Source organism: Falco peregrinus, chromosome 6, assembly GCF_023634155.1.
Source record: "Falco peregrinus isolate bFalPer1 chromosome 6, bFalPer1.pri, whole genome shotgun sequence".
Lineage (NCBI taxonomy): Eukaryota > Metazoa > Chordata > Aves > Falconiformes > Falconidae > Falco > Falco peregrinus.
In genome coordinates this window covers 42,665,273-42,690,097 of record NC_073726.1, presented here as the reverse complement: position 1 = coordinate 42,690,097, position 24,825 = coordinate 42,665,273, and the positions used below count along the sequence as shown (strand labels likewise).

General features: G+C 36.1%; 1 protein-coding gene across 1 annotated transcript in view; it reads right to left on the bottom strand.

Moving 5' to 3' along the window:
• Window positions 1-24,825, bottom strand: part of ADAMTS20 (ADAM metallopeptidase with thrombospondin type 1 motif 20) — a 100,109-nt gene that overhangs the window by 20,327 nt on the left and 54,957 nt on the right. Inside the window, exons 20-28 of the mRNA XM_055808930.1 lie at window positions 23,949-24,159; window positions 23,268-23,432; window positions 22,377-22,541; window positions 20,553-20,675; window positions 19,100-19,207; window positions 17,710-17,874; window positions 17,200-17,490; window positions 16,722-16,883; window positions 15,799-15,975 (exon numbers count right to left, since the gene is read on the bottom strand). Coding sequence (XP_055664905.1) covers window positions 15,799-15,975; window positions 16,722-16,883; window positions 17,200-17,490; window positions 17,710-17,874; window positions 19,100-19,207; window positions 20,553-20,675; window positions 22,377-22,541; window positions 23,268-23,432; window positions 23,949-24,159 — 1,567 coding nt within the window. The remainder of the gene's footprint in view (window positions 1-15,798; window positions 15,976-16,721; window positions 16,884-17,199; window positions 17,491-17,709; window positions 17,875-19,099; window positions 19,208-20,552; window positions 20,676-22,376; window positions 22,542-23,267; window positions 23,433-23,948; window positions 24,160-24,825) is intronic.

Below are 24,825 nucleotides of genomic sequence, written 5' to 3'. Positions count from 1 at the left end.
GCCACAACAGTAGCACTAGAAAAGTAAGGTAGAAAAGGATAAAATGTATTACAAATGTTAAAAGGTATTTTCTTCCTCCTCTTTTTTTTTTTTTTTCTGCCCCCCCCCCCCCCCTTCAGGCACTTTTGTGACTGGAAAGAAAGCTCAGTTTGGGTTTGTTTGTTTTTTTTAAAGACAAATTTATATGATGGATCAGAATAATTACAAACCTACAAGGTTAAACACAGTAGTTACTCTGAGTTGTTTGAAGCTGCATTTTCATGATCTCTGCTTGGCCCAAAAGTCTGTTTGGGATCTTTTAAAAATACATCAGAAGTAGCCTGGGACCACTACTGTAGAAGACAGTAATAAAACATTACTTTGAACAGACTCCCTTGCACTCATTTTTCTACTGTATGACCATCCTTACAGTTAGAACAAGTTTCTTAGGATTTAATGACAGTCCCTCTTACTGTTAATTAAGGTGGTTACTTCCCTACCCTTAGCACACCCAGAAACACTCACCTCTTTGTAACCACTGATTATGTGTCGAAAGAATACCTCATTCAGTCTGTTCTTCTATAGACTTGGTCTTGAAAAACACAGCTACCCCAGCCTTTCCTCCAAGTCTTTTACCATTCACGTTGCTGTCCTCTGAACCCTCCAACTGCCTGCATGTTTTTTATGAGGAGGCATCCAAGACTGTATGCTGTGTATCAACTGAAGCACCAGAGTTAAAACATGCCATGAGAAAAAGCACATACTCAGCGAACATATAGCCAGTACTATCATCCTTTGTTCGAGTTCTTTGCGTCCTTCTCACTCTGCAGAGTTCCAGATTGCATTTGGAAGCCAAGATCCAGAGTGAAAATCACCTTCTGCAGTAATACTTCCAGTCATACCGCAAATGTCACAGGATCTTTGAGGTAAACTAATAATAAATGTGCTTCCCCTCTTATATTTGTGAACCATATTCCCACTAGGGCTGCAATGCTACCCTTGATCCAAACACTACCTAGATGACATTCCTACCACACAATTTGACTGGATCTCTAAGCTCAGTAATTTCTTTTCCTATTATTTAAATCAAGCTAGACTGTATTTCTAATGACCACATGCACAGCCAGCTGAGCCCAGTGAGTTTCAAAAGTTCCATTTCCCTTAAGTTGATGAATTACTGCTGAGTGATGCGTACTTGTAGAAAGCTCTTAAACAGCCTCCACGTCTGCTGCAAATTCCTCCCTGTTGCCTTTGCATGAGGAAATATAGTACCCCTTGAATCTGTTTGACCTCTTCTGCATCAAAATGTGAAAGGTGAAACTAGTACTACCCATGTTTCAGCAAGATGCAACACAAACATTATCCCGAAAGCTTAGTTGCAAAAGTTCAGTCCACAGCACAGCTCTGGCTCCCATGACACTGACGGATGGTCCCCCAAGGTCAGTGACGCAGGGTAAACCTCCATATTCCTACTGCTGGACTTGTCAAACCCATTTTGCAAAGCATACCATGAGGTACTGCAGCACATGTGAAAACCAAACCAGGTACAGACAATCCAGTAATACATGGTCTAAGAACACCTCTCCAAGCCAAACAGGTAACTGTGATGTTGTAACTGTTGTTCTTTCCCAGGCTTTAGGCAGATGGAGGTAAAATATATGGATATTCTTCTGTTCAAGCTCTACAATAAAACTTCACAGGACAGGGTGCCAGTTCTATGCCACAAAAAAGGCACAATTTTTAGCTGTTGCAACTACTACTGCCTACAAAAATAGAAGGCTGGATTAGCCGTCCATGAACTTGTTATAGCTGTCTGAAGTCCTTTCCGATTCCTTGCTAAGCCTGGGTGGCCCAGGGTTCCATAACCACCTTCCCTCACCTAAATTGTTGAGAAAACTTGTTACAGCCTCTGAAATGAAGGTTTATTCCCAAATCCTTCTCCAGCCAATATAAGCAACTCTATTGCCTTGACTTGTAGGGATATTCTTATGAGTAGACATGTAGGTAGGCTCGAGCCTCAGAGCCTTTTAATTCTATCACATGAACAAAGCCATCCTCCCTCCTCTGTGACTGGATCCTCCAAAATACACCCTAGTATTTCAATTGCTTAGGGAGCATGTATGTGGCATCTACTAGGAATGTATTCCTCTTAAAGACATTCTGATTAAAACAAACACAACCACAAAAAAAGACTTAACACTTGAGTTACTTATAGCTAGATTCTGCAGATAGAACATGTTTTTGTAGTTAACATTGAGCTAAACTTCATGCAGGAAGTGTCATTTGATACTATTTTTATACAAAAATCAGTTTGCATCAAGATTACAGTACTTATGAGAACACCTCTTCTGTATTCAGATAGCTTTCAAGCGCTGGTCTCAATTAAACCTAGTTACAGCGTTACTTCAAAGTCTTCCATTTGAAGACCATTCTTCCTCCCCAAAAATTTCACTGTAATTAATTGTAATTAATAAAATCCAGTAAATTTGGAGTAGAATACATGATTATTTTTTTTTTAAAGTGCTAAAGGTCAGTTCCCTTATTATTTTGCATGAAGGAAAATGTGCCTTTTAGAAGCTGTTCTTTTCAACACAGCAGCTCAGGAAGGATGGCCCTCAAGCAAAGTAACTGCCATTATCTTCTGCTCTCAGCAGAATGGAAATCAGAGAACAATCTACTCCAAGTATATTCATCAACAGTCAGTATCATCATCTGATACTGGAATTTCTTAACTTCACTCCTCTCAGCAAGAAAAGCAGACAGAAATCATTCTCTCTTAAGTCAGCACGTGAAGCACTTCTACATTTTTTTTTTCTTGGTCTGGCTGCATAACAGGCTGAGAAGTGGCACACACCAAGTTCTGACCATCCACGTTGGTTTCCCAGGGCTTCCAGGTACGTATTGTGGGTGTGAACATCCGTGCTCTCCAAAGTGTGGGTGTAGGAGACTCTGGAGTGCTCTGCAGCACTCAGAGACAGCAGCGACTCTTTTGAGGTTATCTGACCTGTCCACTGTCCATAACCATGCCTGTTCCGACAGGATTGAGTACTGTATGCTCCTTAAAAGGCAGCCTTTGTTGGATCCTTTTTAAGATAATTTTGTTTCAACTTTCACCTGAAGGATAACAGGAAACTCCTGAATAACTATTTCTAAAGCATGCTGAAGTGTATATATTTAATAGGTGGACATAAATGAAAAACCACTTACATACATAAAAAAATAGGAATAAAGAAGGAATAAAGAGGATCAAAGACAGATTTGAGGATAGATGTGGATAAGAGGAACGTAAAACTGCTACAGGAGCATGGATGTGGCATCTACTAGGAACGTATTCCTCTTAAAGACATTCTGATTAAAACAAACACAACCCAAACAAATCCTTCCATTAAACTCAGAACCATCAGGACAGATCTTGAAGGTAAGCTGATTTCATGCTTACAGAACTCAAACTCTATTGATGATGCTACAGAGGAAATTTAGACAATATTTCAAGTTGCCACCACATGGTCTGAATTTTTTTTGCCCTGTGCAGCCGGCAGCAGCAGTAACAAGGAAGACCTCTCAGCAAAACAGCAGTCTGCCTGGATGGCAGCTGAACAACCAGACTCTGCAGCTGTTGGAAAAGTCAAACCCAGAACTCCTGGAATTCCACTAATGATTAACCACAGAATTTAGTTTATTCACTCTAGTTAGATTTGTGAATAAGTCTTTTTAACTGTGGGCAATCTCTCTGACATTGCAAGGCACTATCCAGTACCTCAAGGTCAGCACAAACAAAACAGATGACCAGATCCTTCTTTGAAAGCCCTGTCGTGTCTTTCCCCCTGACGACGAATACCACCATTCTGCACATCGCTGTCAAAAGCCTGGCAACCTTTTTCATGCCAGCTAGAGAACGTTTGAAAAAAACATGCTGTTACCACGCTCAGCTCCTCACCTACTGTGACACTTAGCCAGGCTTCACTGTGCTATGCATTCCCAACCTACCTACATACATCTCATAACGAGACTAAGCTTTTCCAGTCTGCAACCTCCTCTTTGTTTTACCTACATAATACACGTAGCACAATTGGATCTTCAAAGAAGCCTTTAGCTATTACAACAACACAAGAACCACCAAAACAGCTGCTAAATTATTTTTAGCAATTATAGGATTTGGCTTTTAAATTGCCTGTATCTTTAGGTCCTGGTGGATATTCAGTTATATCCAAGTCCTTTTCAAGGACGTGCTCAGATAATAATTCAGTGCCCTAAGAACTGTATTTCACACATGCTACTTCAGGTGTCCTCATTAAAAGAACCTTTTTGCTGTAAATGACAGACCATAATTTACATATTATATAACTACGCTTCCTGTATTTCCTTTTTTTATTTTTTTCTAAAAATGTAGAAGTCTTATTACTCTTCATTTTCAGAAATTAATTTCCAACTTACAGGGACAACATTTTGTTTCAAGACTAAGTTCTATCCTTTTTCTTTCAAACAAAAGTTTTGTCCTGACTTGTTTGGAGATGTACTCTGCTGCTGTAGAGTGAAAATTCTTGGTGCCAGGTAAAAATCTCAAGCTTTAGGGGGACTGACAACTGATAAATAAAGCAAAAGCCTTTCATAAAAGTTCACTGTAAAGCTAAAAAGTAGAGATCGCATAATTCAGAAAGAAAAATCTGATCCCCGGCAATATTAAAGTCTAAGTTCCATAACAAGGGCTAAAATTTGGCTCAATTTTTGGACAAGATTAAGTCAACGTGGCATACAGGGAGGAGACTACCATCCTCTCATTTTCCATACGAGTATAATGCAAGGCATGAGAGAAACATTTTATTGTATTTGATGTTGTGGCAAAGCCATTTCACACAGATTGTGGAGATATTAGCGTGGCTGTTGATGGAAGATTGTGTGGCACAGTAGAAGAGGAGGGAAATTAAACAAGATGAACAGAACAGTGGCAAAAATAAGAAAGGCTAGAAAAACAGGGAAATTCTTCACAGAAAATGAGTATCATACTTTACTGGACTCAAATGTGAATAGTTGAGTCAAAATCCCAAAATCAGACTCAGTTTCCCCCCAGATATTAGCTTCTTTCAGGTTTCAGCTTGCCTGGAAGAAGAGCTCGCTATCAGACACAACAGTAACCTAACAGCAAACCACCTACCAGCGGCAAGCATGCTCACCTTGTTACATGAGAGCATCAGTGACATGCAAAACCAAGCATCAAGCTAACTGAAGATACCGTGTGTTTCTGTTAATGTCTGCTTGATGTTTTTGAAAATGTAAAAAAAAATAATCACGATTTCATGAGTTGATGATTAATATGTTCTCCTTCAATAGTAATGGCATATCACATTTTGTATCTCATTTAACACTTCCTTTATAGTTCCACTTCATCTCTCAATTACAGTAAAAACTGAATTGTACATTCTTCCTGCCTTATTTCTTCTTGATTTGAATCTGTTGCATCCTATTACCATGTGAGAGTCAGAAACAGGTATTTCTACCACCTTTCAGCAGCCATTTGACAGGCTCTACTACCTCATGTGCAGGTCTTAAGTGTCACTGAAAGGTCTGCATGTACCTCTGCTAAGAACTTCACATCAGCCCTCATTCAAGCAACATTATCACTGTAATTAACGACAGTGTATATTAAAACAATGAGATGTACAATCAGCTTAATTGCTGGCAGGGAGGGAACAGATCAACTACATTGCTGTCAGCATTCCTGCAACATGTCTGGGTTTTTTTTTTGATGGAACTTTTATGATCTTTCAGTTGAATGATATATACAACGGATGCCTGAGGCAAATCACCATTAAAAATACAGGAACAGTGGTAAATTTAAAAAACCCAGCAGACAATTCTGCCTTACCTTTTCTCCTGAAATCAGTGGCAAACAGGAACAGAGCTAGTCCCTCACTAGGTCTTTGCGAAAATCTTAATCTACAAGTATAAATTTGTGCCAAATTTACAAGACTGAACAGCAATCCTGCTCTTTGCCTTTGACGCCTCCTAGAATGTATTTGGTACAGGCACTTTTACCATGACACCATTGCAGACAGAAAATTGCTTATTTGGCCAGACTTCAGCAAGTGTCATCTTCATTCCACAGTCACGTAGCACTAGTAATACCTTTAAGTAATTACATGGAGGCATCAGTACTGGAGACAAACTGAGTAAAGTGCAAGTATCAAGAAAGAAGGGTGGCAGGAATGGAGATAGGAGATATCAAGGAAAACCAGCATGAGCAAAATAAATGCGGAGGGGTTTTCTGTTTCCAATAAATGAATAAATTTCTGGACACATTTTCCAAATGAAGAACAACAGATGTATCTGCGTCCACCCAGCAGCTGTGTTCACAAACCTTTGCAAAAGCCAAAGAGCAAGCCAAAGTGAACCCACTGTTGCTTCCAGCAAACAGACACAGTTTAACAGATTGCACCACAGCACAGGGAGGATAGCTTCCTGCCTCTTGTGAAGCTTGGGAAAACTCAACAAATGCATGGGAATGACATAATACGCACTCTCACTGAAAAGTAATGTTTGCCTCTTGAAAGTGACGTTTTATTCATAGGCTTTCATAATAAAGGTTGGACTGTATTTTTAACACTATGGAGGATCTCTGGTGCGGAAGCTACATTTGCACAATTAAAGGGGTTGCACACAAAAAAGCATTTCTGCATATTCTTTTCACAATTTAAAACTTAAGACAAAAAGGAAGAATCCATGAAATTAAGAGATAGAGTCCTTTCGATTAACCAGTTACAAAAGTAACTAGAGACAATACAGTCTTACAATGGTAGATCAGTCAGTCTTAGCTGAGTTTGTAAAAGCCTAAACATGAGCAGAAGAAACACTGGACCCCAGCACCTGCAATGTCTGATTTATCATTTTTAATCATGGTAGCAGCAGCAAAACAGTAGGTCAGAAATAGAAGGAATAACAAATACATGAGCTCTGCGTGTCTTTAAAAAGTACCACTTCACTTTTTTCATTTGATTAAAAATTAAGGTTTTGTATTTGAACTTTAAAGAGAACTGGAATTAGCAATATATACTGGAACAATACAGTGTTGTCAGAAATTTTTCAAACTTTTTAGAAGCATACCGAATATAACTTCTTCTATGGCACTTCACTAAATGTCAGCTAAAGAATTAAGAAAAATAACAAAAATGTGTTATCTATTAATTGGGTATGAAAATATGGGTATATTTTAGGTGATAAGAAAGACATTTTACCTACCTTCACATGCTAAATTACAGTTTGTTTTCAACCTAAGCCACTCTTTTGTGTATTTTCAGTTTACTTACAGATCAATTTTTCCAACATTACAGACGTGCACAAAGGTGAGCATGCACGCAAGCTTCTGAAGGACTGATCTAGCAGGAAATCTAAATGCCCGATCCTGCTCTCACTGAAGTGAAAGGGCCATAGACAGATGCATGCCAGAACATACACTGATCAATAGAGTAGTCTATCTTAGCAGAGTCACCAGTCTCCCACAGTTACTGGTTTTCGAAGAAAGGACTAGGAACTCCCAGAACAGAGAACTATGAAACATTTTGTTCATTTCCTAGCCCATGCCAGGTAACCAAAATATTTGTGTATTAAACTTCATAAGTGTTAGGAAGTGCTAATACTTTCATAGAGGTTTAATAACTTTTAAATTTGCATCTCAAAACTACTTTGAACCAATATTTATGAGTTGTAACTGGGTTTTGAAAACTGCCACATATATACAGGTGGCTCAGAAGGATTTTCACATGGATCTGACTACCCAGAACCCTTCAGCTTTTCTGAAAGCTCTAACTCTGCAAAACATAAATAAATATATCACTAGCTTCACATGCTTTTTATTCTCATTAAATGGCTCTGTGCATTCAGGAATGGTATTAAGGACCACCTGCTTTTTCTCCCCTTCCATGAAACACTATTCGTTTGGGGGTTTTGTTGGTTGGTTGGTTTGTTTGCTTTGCTTTTTGTTGGGGTGTTTTTTTGTTTTACTTTATGTTCCCCTCTTAACTTGTCCTCTTTCTACATGGAGGGTTTTAAAGTTCTGTAAACCTCCTCATGCAAAAGTGTTTTAGGAATGTAAAAAAAAATATGTCTTTGAGAATAAGAGTTAAGCATTACATTATGATCCTCGGTTTTCGGTATGTCTTTTGTCACTAAGTAGGAGCAGGACTAGGCAATAAAATTATAGCTCCAGCAAAAGGTTCAACAGCTAGCATCTTTAAGCTTTATCATCAAAGATCATGTGCCAACTACCTATTCCAGTCCACTTGTCCAATGGCATCAGTTGCTGTTTTTATCAGTAACAAGGTTTATGTATTTTTTTTCTGTTCAAATATAAAAGCCTCCCCCCATGAAAACAATGTCAGCAAAATATATGAAGTTCACTGCCACACAAAGATTACTCAATGGTAAAAATAAACCACTAACTTTCAGCTCAAGTGGTTAGTTTCCATCCCCCCGTATTTTTTTGATTTTTTTTTTTTTTAAGGACTTCAAACATTATCATTCCTTAATAAAGGACACATTCAGTATAAACACAAAGCCACACAACATTCATAAAAAAGAGGGGTTAAAATGCAACTGTATTTCACAGACACAAGTCACAGTCATTAAATTAAATTATCACACATACATTATAACTTATTTATTATTTCAAGCTATACAGGCAACATAGCACCAAAATGGAGAAATTTCCTCTGAACTTGATGAACAGTAAATATTTGTTTCTGAATTTTGGAAACAAGTATTTTCTTTCATTTTTATCAGAATTGCCCTAAATGAAATCCACCATCCAAAGTCTGGTTTATGACATTATTTGGGTAGGGACATATGTTATCAGTTATCTCTGAAAAGGCATCCCCCATTTCCAAAGTTTAAAAAAAATGAATAGCATATGCTAACGTTAAGACTTCAGCCAGTGAGATATTAAATAAATGTGCTGTTTTGGTAATGAGGTATTCTGAAGTTCAACATTAGGCAGCAGCAGAAGTAGAGGTAAAGGACTGAAGCTGGTTTTGAAAACCAAGTTCACTGATTCTGAATTCCCTTTTAATATAAAAGATTATTTAAAAGATATAAATACTTTTTACACATTAGAAGAAGTGAATTAAGGCACTTATCATACACAGCAAGATTTTCTGCATTAAAATGAAAACAAATAAATATTTTACTTATGCAAGTTTGGGTTGCTTCTGCTCCTACAGAAGTCAACGGGATGCCTGGCAGTAACAACACTGGAAGGGGACTGGGATGTTAATTCTTATTAAATAAATTTATAGTCATTAATAACTGATTTCTTCCACTAGTGCAAAGACAGAATTACATGAGCAACTATGTATTCTGGAGCGACTAAAAGAAAACTGAAGAACTAGAAAAACAGCCATGTTAAAGAATATTCCATTATATGTCTGAAGGGCAGTAAGTAACAGCAGCAAGATGTTTCTGACACTTAAAGGGTAACTTAGAAGACTAGCTGATCCACTCTTTTTATGCCTATTTCCTCTGAAATCACAAGTAATACTTATGAAATGACATAAAAATCCTAAAAGTGAGGAAAAGAAACACAAATAAAAATCTTTATCAACATTTCAGACAAACAGAACATTGTTGTAAGGGTCAAAATTTGCCTGTATCACTGACCATAAAGACATCTCAGCACAGTTAGATTTAGACTGTTCCCAAGTAACTCAGAAAAAATAATATTCCTAAACTGTAGTTTTGTGGGACTTTTTAGAAAATATAATTTGAACAGTTAGTGAGTGAAACACTTGTCTGGGATACTTAATTTCTTTACTAACAACAAAGTACAATTGACATGACTAGTTTGTTGTCAGCGTTTTGTTCTTTTAATAGTGTTAGAACAGTGTAAAAGCACTCTGCACAAGTACTGTTCTTGGAAAAGTTGTGTCTGTCCACTTCCAATCCAAGGTCCCTTTAATTACAGAAACTATCTTTAAAAACTTTAAAAAGTAATTCAGAAAAGAATTCTACAGTTATTATTTGACTTCACAATTGGTATATGGTAAAATTTTAGGACAAACTCTTCCTAAGTCTTAACTTCAAAAAGAATTGGATGCGTCATATCTCAACCCAAAATATAAATGTGAAGTAAAAGAGCATGAAGCCCAACATGCTAAGAAGACAAATGTAAGAAAACAAAGTGCTGATGACTACACTACAATTAATTCACATTAGACAGTGTAATTCTTTTCCATTAGTATTCAAACAAAATTCCAAATGTAGATGTTTTCAAGAAAGTCAAGCAGAAAAAAACTTCAAGATGGACCTTAACTTTGCTACGCTCTGAACTGTAAATGATAGGGCTTAGTAAGAAAGCTGCACAATGACATGTGAAACTGTGCAGATGAGAAAACCAGGACACCTCAAAAAGACTATTTGAGGTAAAACTGAAGATGGTACAGAGCAAAGGCTTAACCGTTCACTTTTGTGGCAATAGTTGTTAACTTCAAATTACAGCAGCTTCTGGTGCTGCATCTGCTCAGGTAAGGCAGGCACACGGTAAGCCATCTGGTTTCAAACGTGCCATGAAGATTTACTGATAATAGACTACTCCAACGACCTTTAGGTAAACACCGTTACAATCTGGATTCAGTAATCCAGCTATGTATTCTCTCTGAAGGAACAAGAAAGTATGAGGAGCAAACATGTATTTCAAGTTGTGACGTACCTGATTAAAATGTCTCTGATAAAATTTAGGTTGCTATCCACTCATACAAGAATGAAAGCCCTAATGAAGTATAAAGTTTCCAAGGTAACTCAGCTTCTACCACGACTGCCTAAACAGGAACCTTGCTGTTTGGCTACCTGGCTTTCCAAGGGTTTTGCTAAGCACTGAAAAAAGTATTTGGGACCAAAAATAAAATCAAACTCCTAAATACAGCAAAATCTTTGTCGTCCAAAAATGTGAATAAACTCTCCTCACTATGTGAAGCCAAAAGGTGTTGTCTTCCTATATATGAATAGCCTATTTTATTCCCCCAGTGTAACTCCTCCTTACACTCCATAAAATCTTTAGGAAAATAAATAAAATGAAAGGTACACAGCACAGTAAAAGCATATATGTATCAGGAATTTTGCAAAATTTACACTTGTTTTCTGTTGTACAGTACCTGCCTAGGAGGCATAGAAAAAGAGACTAGAAAGGACGATATGACCACTTAACCAAGAGGTAAATACCAAAATCTTAAAAGAAATTGAGATAAAAAGGGGAAATTTCAGTTAGCAGTCAAATACAATCCTTGAAGTGAAGGTACCATAAAAGAAACTGCACTGAGAAAAGTGTACTAGATGAGTAAAAGAGTTATCACCTATTAAACAGCAGAAGGAAGAATAAAACAAAATGTATGTTCACATCACACATTTTGCCCAGGTACAAGGTCAAGGCTTTGGCACCGGAAATCTCCTAACTTGCTACTGCGTGCCAAATTATTTCCCAACCAAGCACTGCTAAAGTTATTTTATTCTCTAGTATAGCCACTTTACATTGGTGTTATACATGAAGGCTTTGCAAGAGTGTACATTTATCTGCACTATATATCTGAAGATTTGTTGTATCTAAACATAACCATTGATCCAACTAACAGCTGATTTGATTATATTCCCACATAATTTTTGTCAGGTAACAGATGATTGTTTGGCTAAGAATGCTAAAGCATGTGGATATGGGAAACGCTGTGCAGCGGAGAAAAAGCTTAGTACTGAAAGTAACAAAGCAGCATTCTTCAACTTAATTGATACAGGTTATTCTACAACTCTTCTAGAAGAAGTTTTTAATTCTAGTCATTACAGTTCAGTTTTAAAACCTTACAGTATCTTTGTGAATTTGTAACACTCCCTCATTTCATGCTTTAAGTTAAAACCAACTTCTTGTCACTAGGGTCAGAAAATCTGAACCACTCTGCTGAAAATTAAAACAAACCAGAAATCTTACTGCATGGTCTAAACACAAAAACCCAATAACGCGCTGTGGAAAAAAGGGATACAATAAAAATCTATACTAGAACAAAAGTACTCTTAGCCAGCTGTTCAGAACGCTATGGAATTTTTCTTGACATTATATATTGTGACATATGGTTTCCATACTTTTTAGCTTGCAATTTATTCATTCTTTCATGAAGTTGTGGTTCATTGTCTCAATCGCTCACCAATGAAACCGGAGTAGTCTAGAAGAAAAACATCTAAGATGCATGGGGCAAATTTACTGGTGGTGCAACTCCATTAAAATAAGCAGCTATATTTACCTCAAGTATTACTTAATGTATAAATACATTATAAATATGTATATATCAAGATACACATATCTATAGTGTAATTTTTGTATATCAAAAAAGAGGTAGTGTACTTAGAAACATGCCAACTAGGCAGTGAAATCTTGAAATCAAATATTTCAAATTTTGAAAGACTTGCATTTAGGCTGATAAATATTAGACAACCATTCCTCATTTACATTAAGAATCAACACCGATATTGTTTGAAAACAAGGCAGAGTCCCTCAAGATGCAACAGACTGGGTGTAGACCCACTCCATTTCCTTTGGGTTTTGATAAAAAGGCAGAAAGGAAAAAAAATTCTAAAAAAATGAGAGCAGCATGATTCAGCTCTTCACTAAAGAAAATTCTGTTAGAAACTTGCACAAAACTAAGAGGGTGGAAGTTGCAAGCTACATTCTAAAAAGGTCATTGACAGGGTCTCTCAATGACATCAAACAAACTCAAGTTCCAGGCAAAAGGATGTGTTTCCTAGTCATCCTCCCTGTAAAACTTTAGCGCTTCTTTCTGGCTTGGATATCGTGATATGAAAACATTGGACTTTTCTGAATTTTCAAAGATTCAGAGAAACAAAGTTTCTGAATATGCATAATAGTTCTGAGAAAGTGTCCTGGAGTGGTACGAGCCTTTAGAATTTGAGATTTACTTGCCTCATATTCCTTTGGACAACTGCAGAGATCAGCAGAGGAGTACACAGCTTTTAAGCTTTGTAGTAGTCAGCTCTGGTGGTCACAGACAGATGCTTTGAAGTGTAACAGCCCATAGCTGCTAAACTGCAGAAAGCGTCACCAGAATTCTGGTTTCAAATCAAACCACAGCCTTCCTTGCAACTGCCCTTTTCTGCATTTACAAGGTATGTTTTACTTGAATTACCTTGTGTAAAGTCAAAGAAAAATAGAAAGAAATGTACCTACAAGGCATGTTGCTAGAAGCCTTCTATCCTCAAATATATACAGGGATAGCTGACGGAAAAAGATAGAATGCCCCAGTATGGAAGACAGCATAAAAGACACTGACAACTGATAAACTAGAACAATCCTTCTACATGGTGGATCAGGTTCCTGACTCAGCATTCTGAATTAGTCTTAGATTATTTGTCTCTTTCTGAATCTATTTCTGCTTGAATATAAATCCAAGAGGAAACTGTCTGGATATGTAAAAGCCAGAATAATCCATGAGCGAAGTTTTTAGTTCAGATATAGTTTAGACAAAGCTACATCAGAATGAAGAAAAAGTTTTTAAAGTAATTTTGATACCCATTTGTGAATTAGCTGGGCCAGACACAGAGCCAATATTCAAGGAGGTCAAGGAGTTGTTCCACATAAAGCAATTACTCGGGAATTCCCTTCCTTCTACTCACTCTCTCCATGTATTACATACATGCCATGCATGCCAGAAGTAAAAGACAGAAGAATCTGTCATGGCAATACATGTGGGAATTCTCACATTTCATTTATACTTAAGTTTTGACATTGACATCTCACTAGTAGGTATAAAAGTATAATGCATTGCTGTGCAGACACATAAATATTACTCAATACTTTTATAAAAAATGTAAATAGTTTTTTATCCGGTTCTTGCTGTCTTTATAGAGAAGTCAGTAAGTGTATATGTGACATGCTTGATGACTCCAGCCTCCAGAAAGTGGCCAGTCATTAACATTCCCCTATATTAGAGCATATTGTACGCCAGAAAGGCGTAAGATAGACAGAGCCACGATCTATTGCCAAACTATCACCTCTCTAGTCAAACACCCATAGGTGAAGGCTAAAAAAAGTCATTTGTGCTAGGCTACAACTGTGTCTGTGACTAAAGCTGTTACTGCTGTTTCATCATAGTCATCCTCAGCGAATAAAGTTTGCTCTATTTAAACAGCAACAAAAATTAACTGAAGTTTCTGTGTTGGCAGCGTTCAAACTAGCTAAATTACTAAGAAGTGACAGCATAGTTAATATGTGAGTCGGCTTTTATTTCCTGAATCAGCTACATTTGCTTCTGCACACCACCACGTGACAGCATGATGAAATTAAAACTATGACTGAATAACCATAAAGCTTGCAGTCATGTATAAAAAAGAAGCCACAAACTCTCTCTGATAACTAGCTTCCATTCTGAACTTCATTTTTCAAAGATTAAAAATGGTTTATTATGTCAATTGAGATATAAACCAACATGAAAATCTTTGCAAAACTAACCCATATGTTAGGTTACAGGTAACCTATTAATGCAGGACAAACTGCAGCATCACCCCGGGAATGAACTGGCCGTAAATAACCTTTGATCTAAAAGGAAAACAAACATGAAGTTCAAAGGCAATTGTGTGCTAAACGCCCTGCTTGTCTTCTCAGCACCTGAACTGCATACATTAATTAAGCATTAGTCACCACTAATATTTGGCTAATGGCTAAACAAGATACCCTGTCTGTTAAACACAAACCCAAAGCTCTGTTTTGCACAGTGGAAGAAAGAGATAACTGTGTAAATTATTAATTCAAACTTTCATTTTAAAGTCTTTTGGCAATAAATTAGAATAGATTAGGTAATTTATTAGTGTTTATATAAAGTTGAAATCAAACAATATTTTTTAAAATGCTTCCATGTTAGATCAAAGAACCAAATTACAGAATTTTATTAATAAAAAAATAAAAATTAAAACTGTTGTCCTAGCCAGTCTCCCAGGGATGTTAATGACAGGTCTTTAACTGATTTCGATGGAACCAGAACTGGATCCAACCTCCTTCGATTGCTATTATTCTCCTCATCATTGAGCACAATAATAAATATTGTTTCAAATTCACAGCTTGGGAAATATAACATACTCTATATTGTAAAGCTTGCTATGATTACTTCAGTATGTTAATAATTAACTAGTGGCAATTTTAAAGATTAATGGTGATTACTGTAGGCATTTTTACACATTAACAGACAGTGACATGTAGACAATAACGTATTATAGTTACATACATAATTATACATAGACAGCTTTAATTAGTCACTGTTTCAAAACCACAAATATAAACTTTTATACACAAATGTACACGTAATATGGAGTAAAATGTTTGATGACAGAGTGTAATATACATGTGTGAGTTATTTTAGAAATATGCTATTAGAAAAAAGTTATGCACTAAAAAGCTTTTTTTTTTTTACAAATATAAATATGTAGGTAATACTACAGTATAAATTACAGCATATACTTTTAAATTTAAACACAGATCAAATCACAACCCTCCAAAATAGAACAACCTATTAGGTATTGCTATTAGCTATGATGATTTCTGGTAATTTTCAAAATATTCCCTATGATGTTTTACAGACCGTGATACTGTTCCCACCGAAATGGCTGTTTCTCATTTAATTCAGTGACTGCAGGAACAATTGCTTAATAAAACTACATAGAATATATTCCACATGCATTATTATTTCACTGTTATGAAATAAAATAATATCATTTTTAAAAGACAAGGAAAAAATAGAGCGACAGAAAGACCAAGAAAGCAAAAAATATTAGTGAATGCTATCGTACCGATTTCCATGGTCCCCGATGCCATGAAACATCACCAGGGCAAGAATGCACATTACATTGTGCCATATTGGGTGGCTTGTCTAGGATTTCACAGTTTTGATCACCCAGCATTTGGCCAGTAGGAAGCTGACAAATCACCAGTCTTGTCTTTATTCCATCTCCACAAGTTTGAGTACACTGAAATACAGAATTTTATATCCAATATTTTTATTAAGAGAGTCATCACATACCATTAAACCAAAAAGATATAGCAATAATCAGTACATGGTATTATTTACTATGTTTATTTACATATTCCCTGGACACTAAATCCAAGAATAAGGACTTACGGTCTTATCTCATATAATGAAAAAAAAATTCTCCCACCAAAATGTTTACCAAACAACATATTTTTGGTATATAAGTAATTTTCTACAAAAAGCAGAAAAAGTCTCAGTTACAGAGAATCTACTCGATCAAGGAGAAGTAACCTTTTGTGAGAATAAATGTGCATATATCTCTCTGACAGGAGGAAAAGATGGAAATTGGTCCTAAAACTAGTTTTCCCTGCCAGGAAAAAGAAAACTCACACACTGGGCACATTTTCTCACAGTCTAACTTTGACTAAGTGTAAAATACATATACAATGTGGTTTTGGGGTTTCAGTTTTCCCGTAATTCTGCAATACGAGACAAAAATACCAATTCTCATTTCTAATGAGCTATTAAATAATACTTACTTGGATGTATATTTATACTGCTTATATCTACACCACAGTTCTGGATTAGAACAAAGAACAAAGTTTATCTAAACAGGTTGAAACACACTCTTTTTAAATAAGGAAAAAAATAGTGTTCGGTTCCATTTACAGTCAAATAATTATGTTACTATTTCTAAGCTTATGTGGTAAATAACATTTCCCTTTGGAAGTGAAATGATCTTACTTCTCCCCAGTTTCCATAGTTCCATCGTGGGCAGGGTCCAGAATCACAGTGTCTTGACTCTGGAGGTTTTGTTGCCTCATCGCAATAGCTAGCACTTCTTCCTTCCTCATCTTGACATACTACAACTCGACGGTGAAATCCACCTGCACAAGTACTAGAGCACTACCAAAACATGTAAACAGATGTATCACCATTGCATAATCAGAAAAATGTAAAATATGTTGTTTCAAACTTAAAATTCTATTTTTTTTAACTTTCAAAACTGAAATTTTCTAATTAAAATTACTACTGTTTAGAACTACTTAAAAGTCGAAATTGCAGGAAAATATATTTTGAATTTAATATATTCTTAATAATAATAATTTTTAAATTATTGTGCTGCTTTTTTGACCAAATCTGTACTGCAATAACATTTCTAGAAATGTTAACACACAAGTGAGAAAACAAATTAATATATTAAAAAAAAAATAATGCTTACTGCTCCCCATGGTCCAGTTCTCCATTGATATCCTCCCACAGAGGGATGGTTCCACTGGTTTTTATTGTCTTGTGGATGGTGTATTGGAAGGTAACCTATTTCTGGAAAATGGCTTGGATGGTCATGTATTTTTGGAATATGATGATAAACTGGTTGACATGGTGGCATGTTACATTCCTGCTCTTTGGAAGGTCGGCCTTCAGGATCACAGTAATTCTCGTTGATTTGTTGATGATAGTTGACACAGATAACTTGTCTTGTTACTACTCCAGTATCACACGTAACTGTGCACTGACCAAAAATTAACCCAACATTTGTGACAGAACTTTGATAATTAATAACCAAAGACATTTATATTTACTTTTGACATTAAGAAATGCATACTTTATTTTTTCAAGGGGTGCCATTTGTATCACACTTGCACAGAATACAAAGTCCCCATTTCTAATCAGAGACTTTGACCCATAACCTGAATATACACATGGAAAAAAATTTACAATTAATACTTACAGGGGACCAATTTCCAACTTGCCACTCTCCACATGGGCTAAAGCAGCTTGAAATTTCAGCTGGTCGTGGTAAATGAGCACAGAAAGATTCATCTGCTATTCCTCCATGAGCATCTCTACAACTCACATAGCGAGCACGATCACCCTTCCCACAGGATGCAGAGCACTGTCAGAGAATAATCCAAGCTCATCGCACTTTAGGAGACCAAAACAAGATCATGCAGTCATCTAAAATACTAACATAGCTCAGCATCAGCTTGACTTTAGTATTAAAAGCTGAGAACCAGATTTCCATGTTATGTTGATAGAGCCACACATATAGGAAGGAAAGTGAAATGTTGCCAGATGGTTTAAGACCTTAAGAATTCTCATCAGCTTGGAACTGATTTGCATGGCCTTAATTCTCGTGAAGCAGTTCAGTGTATCTGAACAGGCAGCATTTCAACTATAACATGGAATCATTACACATTATATTATATTGCCTTGCAAAGGCAAGATTTTTATTTATTAAAAACAGAAACATTAGAAAGTAACTTCCAGAACATTCTAGTTATTACACAGTGAAGCAATTATTTACATCAACTTTAAAAATGAAAACTGATATTCACAATCCATTTGCCACTCTAATTTATGTTAGCATATTCCATTGAGCCCTTTCTGATGCCTTTATAGCTGAGAAGTTCAAGGTGGATTTAGTGAAGAGTTTCTTGAATTTCTTTCGTCTATGCACTCTTTACTGCTATTTAGTTAATAGCTGTACAAAGATATAATTGTGCTATAAACTTTGTTAAGAACCTCAAGGGATTAACAGGCGCCCCCATATTTTTATAGATAATTTTAAATTTTCACATTGCTCTTAAATAAATTTCATTTTCAACACTATCAAAATCAAAACCTCCAACATTAAACAAAGCTTGTGTAGAAGCCATTTTTATAATGCTCGTTTTACAAATTATTTAAAATTAGACCTTTAAAGACCCAAACTGTTTAATATTGCTATTCATATAAAAGATAAAAAACATATTTTAGAATAAAAGGTTTTCTCCATACTCAGAAACCAACCAATTATTAAAAAAAAACCAACCACCCTCTTCTTTGCTCACTCTCAATCATATGAAAGCTATTTTGCTCAGAACCCCAGCTCCTAAATTCCTGTTGTTTCTCCTCCTTATTTTCCCTGGCTACATGTGAAGCACACAGTGGTTGCTTGCAATGTCTATCTCCTCCTTCAGAAACAGGTTCTTAGGGGAAAAAAAATAATACAGAATTCCTTTAAAATTTTTCCTAAGCAGATTTCAGTCTGGAAAATATATTAATGAGACCTTTATGGAAAAATGGGTGAACAAATGGAGGACTGCTCTGCAAGATGTGACCACGATTACATTACATACAGGGGTCCACGATCCATATCTCCATTGGGTCACCTTTCCCACATGAACCAGAGGAAGCGAAGTAGTCCATAATTTTGTATTTTCTGGACAAGAGGGCAATTCACACTCCTGTGGGGGCGAAGAAAACAAAACACAACAGCTTTCAAATACATATTTTGGAAGTGTCAAATGTTAAAGCAAATGGCTTCCACAGAGATAGATCCTACCATTACAATAAGCCAGCATTAACAAACAAATACCACCTTCTAACTTCTCCCTGGCATTATTCAAAGGTTTTTCATTGAATTTTTGTGTTTTGCTTAAACTGAGAGGCAAGAAAATGTTAAACAGCATTAGTAATAACTCATAATGTCTGCACTTTGAGAAAGAACTGTGTTGGGCAACTTGCTGGAGACAAGGGGCATAGACATTACCGTGTTCTATTTCATAGTCACCTGCAGTACCAAAGAACTGAGTGAAGACAGTGGATGTGTTGTCCTGTCCTTTGTAACTTCAGCTACTGAGAACACAGAAATACCCAGTGTCAGTCAGCAGCCAAACAGGTACCACGATTCAAAATACAAAGCATACTCAAATCCAGTGTCTTCACACATATGTGGAGGTAAATTTATACCAATTATTTGGCTTTTATATTTTGAAATCTTATTCAAGAAGCCATCAGAGGGCTGGTAACTTGTGACTGGTTTACTCTGGACCATAGAATCCTTTCTTTTCCTCTTCTCCTTGAGACCAGAAGGAGTCTGTCTCCTCAAGGAGGTATGTGGTTACCATCTTTGCTGGATATAAACGGGATGTTTCAATCTGGTGGCTAGATCAACATATTAATATATAGCACCTAAGACACCAATTGTTTTTAGTTAGAGGTAAACCCACTGACTGTATTAAAAACATTTCTTCTGAAAAATGATAGATTTAAATTAAGGCAAGCGATGAAGTAAACTGAGACAAGAAGAAAAGGTAAAGAAACATATTAATACTACACCGAATCATAATTCGTGTCTACACAGTTTTGAATTAGTATTGTTCCAACAACTGAAACTTTCTTCAAGTAGCCATGTCATTCCTTGAAGAACTGCATACAAGCAGAACTTTAGAGAATACCAAGCCAGTTAGGTGCTGTTATTAAGCATCATGGCAAGCAGTCTCCTTATAATATTAATATTCTACATGCTGGAGGTCCCCCTGCCCCAAACAATCAAAGGCCTTCAGACCCCTTCAGTCATATACCACATTTCCTAATCTCCCATCTCCAAATTACTCTTCTTTTACTTAACTACCTAGGCCAAATTTGAAGTTCAGGAAAAAAGCAAATAGTTTCAGGTTTTTTTTTTTTTTTTTCCTCATGTTAGAACTAGTTTCCTGCAAGTTCCTTCAAAGAGTCAGCAGACAACACTTATATTTAGATGCTTTTAACTAAAACATACAATCAACTGAAAGGTATTTTTTAACTTACTTGATTATCTCTGGGACGAGTAGCAGCATTACATTCCCTGTCATCATCCAAAATAACTCTGTAAGTCCCAGTAACACATTTGACTGCACGCATCTGGTATCCACGTCCACATGTTACGGCACACTGTTAAAGTCAATAATTTCACATATTTTGAAATAGCACTGTTTATAATCAATATAATTTTTAATTACATTTTCTATTTTAAAACTCTTTCTAGAATGAATAGGAAGATTACTGGGATGGTGTTAACTTTCTTCATGGCAGACCATAGGGTGCTTAAACAGTGTCCATAACACACCAATATTTCGGTTAGTGCTGCACAGTTCTTGTGCAAGATAAAGGCTTTCCCATTTTCCTCCTTCTATTCCCCTGCAGAGGAGGCTGGAGGTGGGCAGGAGACTGGGAGGGAACACAGCCAGGACAGATGACCCTAACTGATCAAAGGGACAATCCATGCTACATAACATCATGCTCAGCAATAAAAACTGGGATAGGGAAAGGAGGAGGATGGGGGCAGTAAGGGGTGGTTTCCAAATGAATCACTACCTACAGGTGTTAAATGTCTTTTCCTTCACTATAGAGTTTGACAAGAGTACACTCAAAGATGGCACCTAAAATATCAGATGCCTGAAAATATGATGACATAAATCCCATCCTACAAACATTGTGGTTCAAGCACAAATACTAGTAAAACCCAAGTTGTGGATAGCTATTACCAGATGGTACAGTGGAAAAATGGCAATGAAAAGCTCATCTCCAGTGACATGGATTGGTAAATTGCTTGTACAGTCTGTTCCAGCCAGGCCATACAAGTAGCTTTTTTTATTCAGAAGAGTTGTATCATAAGGTTGAATTAATTTTTTGATTCATTTTTACATTTAGCTTCTAGGAATGGAAAGCCAGCACCTTGTGATCAAAAGATTACTCAAAAGGTATCCAATGTTATATTAGGTAACAGCATAGTTATCTCTAATGTGGAAAAAAATATTACATGACAAAAGTTCTACACAAAAGAAATGTTTAAGTTAAAAATATACTTAATTTCCAAAGGTATATTTATTCTGTATTTTACTATCAAGCTATATGTAAGAAATAAGCATCAGCTGCTATTCAGTTATGAATTCTCACTAACATCCAAGAAACACTGAATAATCCAACATTTCTGCTGGTTTGAGTAACCTGATCTTAAGAAAGCTCCATGAAATTGAGTACCTTATTATTTTTTAATTAATTCTCATCTACTTGGTGACAAATGTTTCCTTCACAAATTAATTCACTTTTCTCCAGAATTTTGGAGCCACTCTGGTATACATGAGATAAGCACCATTACAAACAGGAACACATTTTTCAATAGCACTTTCACATAAAGAGATAGCAGATCTTTTAGCACCGAAGGTCAAAAAAATTCATAACAACAAAATACTAAGACTTTTTGCCTTCTATTATTAGCATACGCTTTTATTATCTTAATTAAAACTACCATTTAAATATGCCCAAACACCTATAAATATTTCATCTTTTACCTGTATCATTCATCTGAACAGTTTGCTATCTACATTTTCATTATTCTGGAATGTAATACATTCATATCTAAAAGTGCCTTTGATATTAAGGCTCAGGGTCGATGACTCTTTTAGGCATTTAACTTATATGTGGGTGTTCCTAAATTACAGGTTAGATAGCCAATAGGAGCAAATAAACATGTGAATCAATTTAACTAAAGTAACTGCTGAAGATCCAATTAAAATGTTTAAAACATACTGTTTTGTGATCACTCATAGTTTGACCCAGAAAACAAGAAGCCAGGAATCCTTATGTACTCACTGATCCCCAAGGCCCTGCTTGCCAAGACGCACATTCATGAAGTTCACATGGTGCTACTGATTCTGGTCTATCATTTGGATTACAGAAACCATCTCTCAGTTGTTCATCATTGAGTTGGCACCATACTTGACGATGCTTCATTCCTTTGCCACATGTCACAGGACACTGTAAAATCATTAGAATCAGAATCCAGCCAAAACCAGGACATAAAGACATGAATCTGCATTAACGGCTTCACTTTCTTTTAGTAATCAATTGGATTTTAAAGCTCACATAAATAACAAAAATATTGCTTGAACGTAATTAGTCCAACAAAACTAGTTAATTTATGAACTCTCCATTTCCTGTAAACATCAACACAAATACTAATACAAAGGGATCACTATTAAGTTTCTAAAGCTACAAAAATACGAGAACAATGTACAGATTGCTTATTTCCATTAGAATAAAGAATACTTGTTTAAAATATAAGTGCATATATCATATCTTTCACAGGAAAAATTTTTAAACTATCCATGATTCTTTTATACCCATATAATCTATAATAAAATGGATATAATTATGTTCTTCAGTTGGCTGGATGGCTCTCATTGCCTCATAAAAAAGGCAGGCATGTGTATTACATTAGATAGATGTACTTTAAGTAGCTTCACTACCTCATTTTAAGGTAACAAAACTTCAGAGAAAAATAAATTCTAGGTGTGTTTTTCTGAAGTTCTCATGCCATTTGTTCATCTGGGATATATAACAGCCAAATCCTAGGACTTCTGTATTTTTATCATTATATGCCCCAAAATAGCCAGAACAAAAAAACCCCAAACACATAAAGCAGCTTTATTAATATTGATGACCAGGACCAAAGGCGTCTTTAAGTTTTACACACTACTTTACCTCACTCCACTCACTAACAGACCAGCTTGGACATAAGAATTCATTGCAACTCTGTGTTACAACCCTTGGAAGTTCCTGGCATTCTCTCTCAGGAAGATGACGACCCAAGTTGTTCATGCAAAAAGCTTCTCTGGTTCTGACACCTCTTGCACAGCTCCTAGAACACTACAGTGTATAAACAATATTACAAAACAGGAACCACAACATGATAAAATCAGGTCAAAATACATTATCAGTCTTAAAAGTGAAAGACATTAAAGACTGTGTTAGACAAATGGGTCTTACATTTAATCCAAAATAGCTAACATGTTCACCTGAGTTAAATTTGCTTTTTTTAGCAGTTGCAAGAAAAAAACTCTTTAATGAAGATTAAAGCTGAAATTATACCTATTCCCCTTCTCCAAAATCCTCTCGGAACTAAATTATTAAGACTGTAAATAAAATATACACCTCTACCAGATCTTCTCCGCTGACATCCAAAACTAGTGACAGTTTCTTACAAAAAATAAAAGGAAGTGGCTAAAATATGAAGATTGGTATTAGTTCCTCCTACAACCCTGCATTTGTCAAACATTATTTTCTTTTAGTTACCTAACTAAAAAATTTTTATACAGAAATAAAAATTTGATATGAATGCTAACCAGAACTATAATGGTACATTATAAGGTTTTGAATTCGTACCTCTGACCATTCTGTGTAGTGCCAGCTTGTTAACGTACAGTCACCGTGGCAGGGCTCCCTGGCTGGTGGTTTCTGCTGATCAGCACAGTACTTATCATCCACCGGAGCACTGAGTCCTTTTGAAATAGAGTACTTCATGCAGTGGATCTCTATAGACCGAAACCCTGGGCCACACTTTGATGTGCAGTCACTTTTTCCAACACTGTGCCACCTACAAGGATAAACTGTTACTGAAAGCTAAATATGTTTTAAAAAATAAGACCACAGTAAACAAAGCACTCTGAGAAAGTACCAAGCATTGTCATGTAAATATAGATATGCATTTTAGGGAACAGATAAAACTGTAAAATCTACCTCATCATGGAATTTTCCAAGCAGTATAAAAGAATTTGACTCATAGGTTTAAAAATATCTTTTTAAATTTAAAGGATCTTTTGTCTTAATTTCTTAGGTGACTTTGAAAAATGTAAACTATAATTCTAACTGTTCATTCCTCTGAACACTTCAGCATGGGCTTTCTTGGAGTGCAAAAACACAAGTCTGTTTCATATTAGTTCCAGTTGTGGGTACAATTCTGGTGAAAAATGTATTCTACCTAGTAATACAAGTTTTTGTGCCAGGATATATAGAACAGATTCACAGCCTAACAAAAGACTGTGTACTTTACCAACAAAAATTAGAAAAGTTCTACTTAGATTCAGGAGTGTAAACATAATGTATAAATCCATTATACCAACAGATTTGAGGAAAGGATGGAGAGGTGGGAGGGATGAGGGAGGTAGAGAGGGGTGTAGGGACAGAGGATGAAGCAATCTAAATTCCTTTGTCTTGATTTTTATCAATAAAAATATGGAAGACCACAATAGCTCCATCAGTT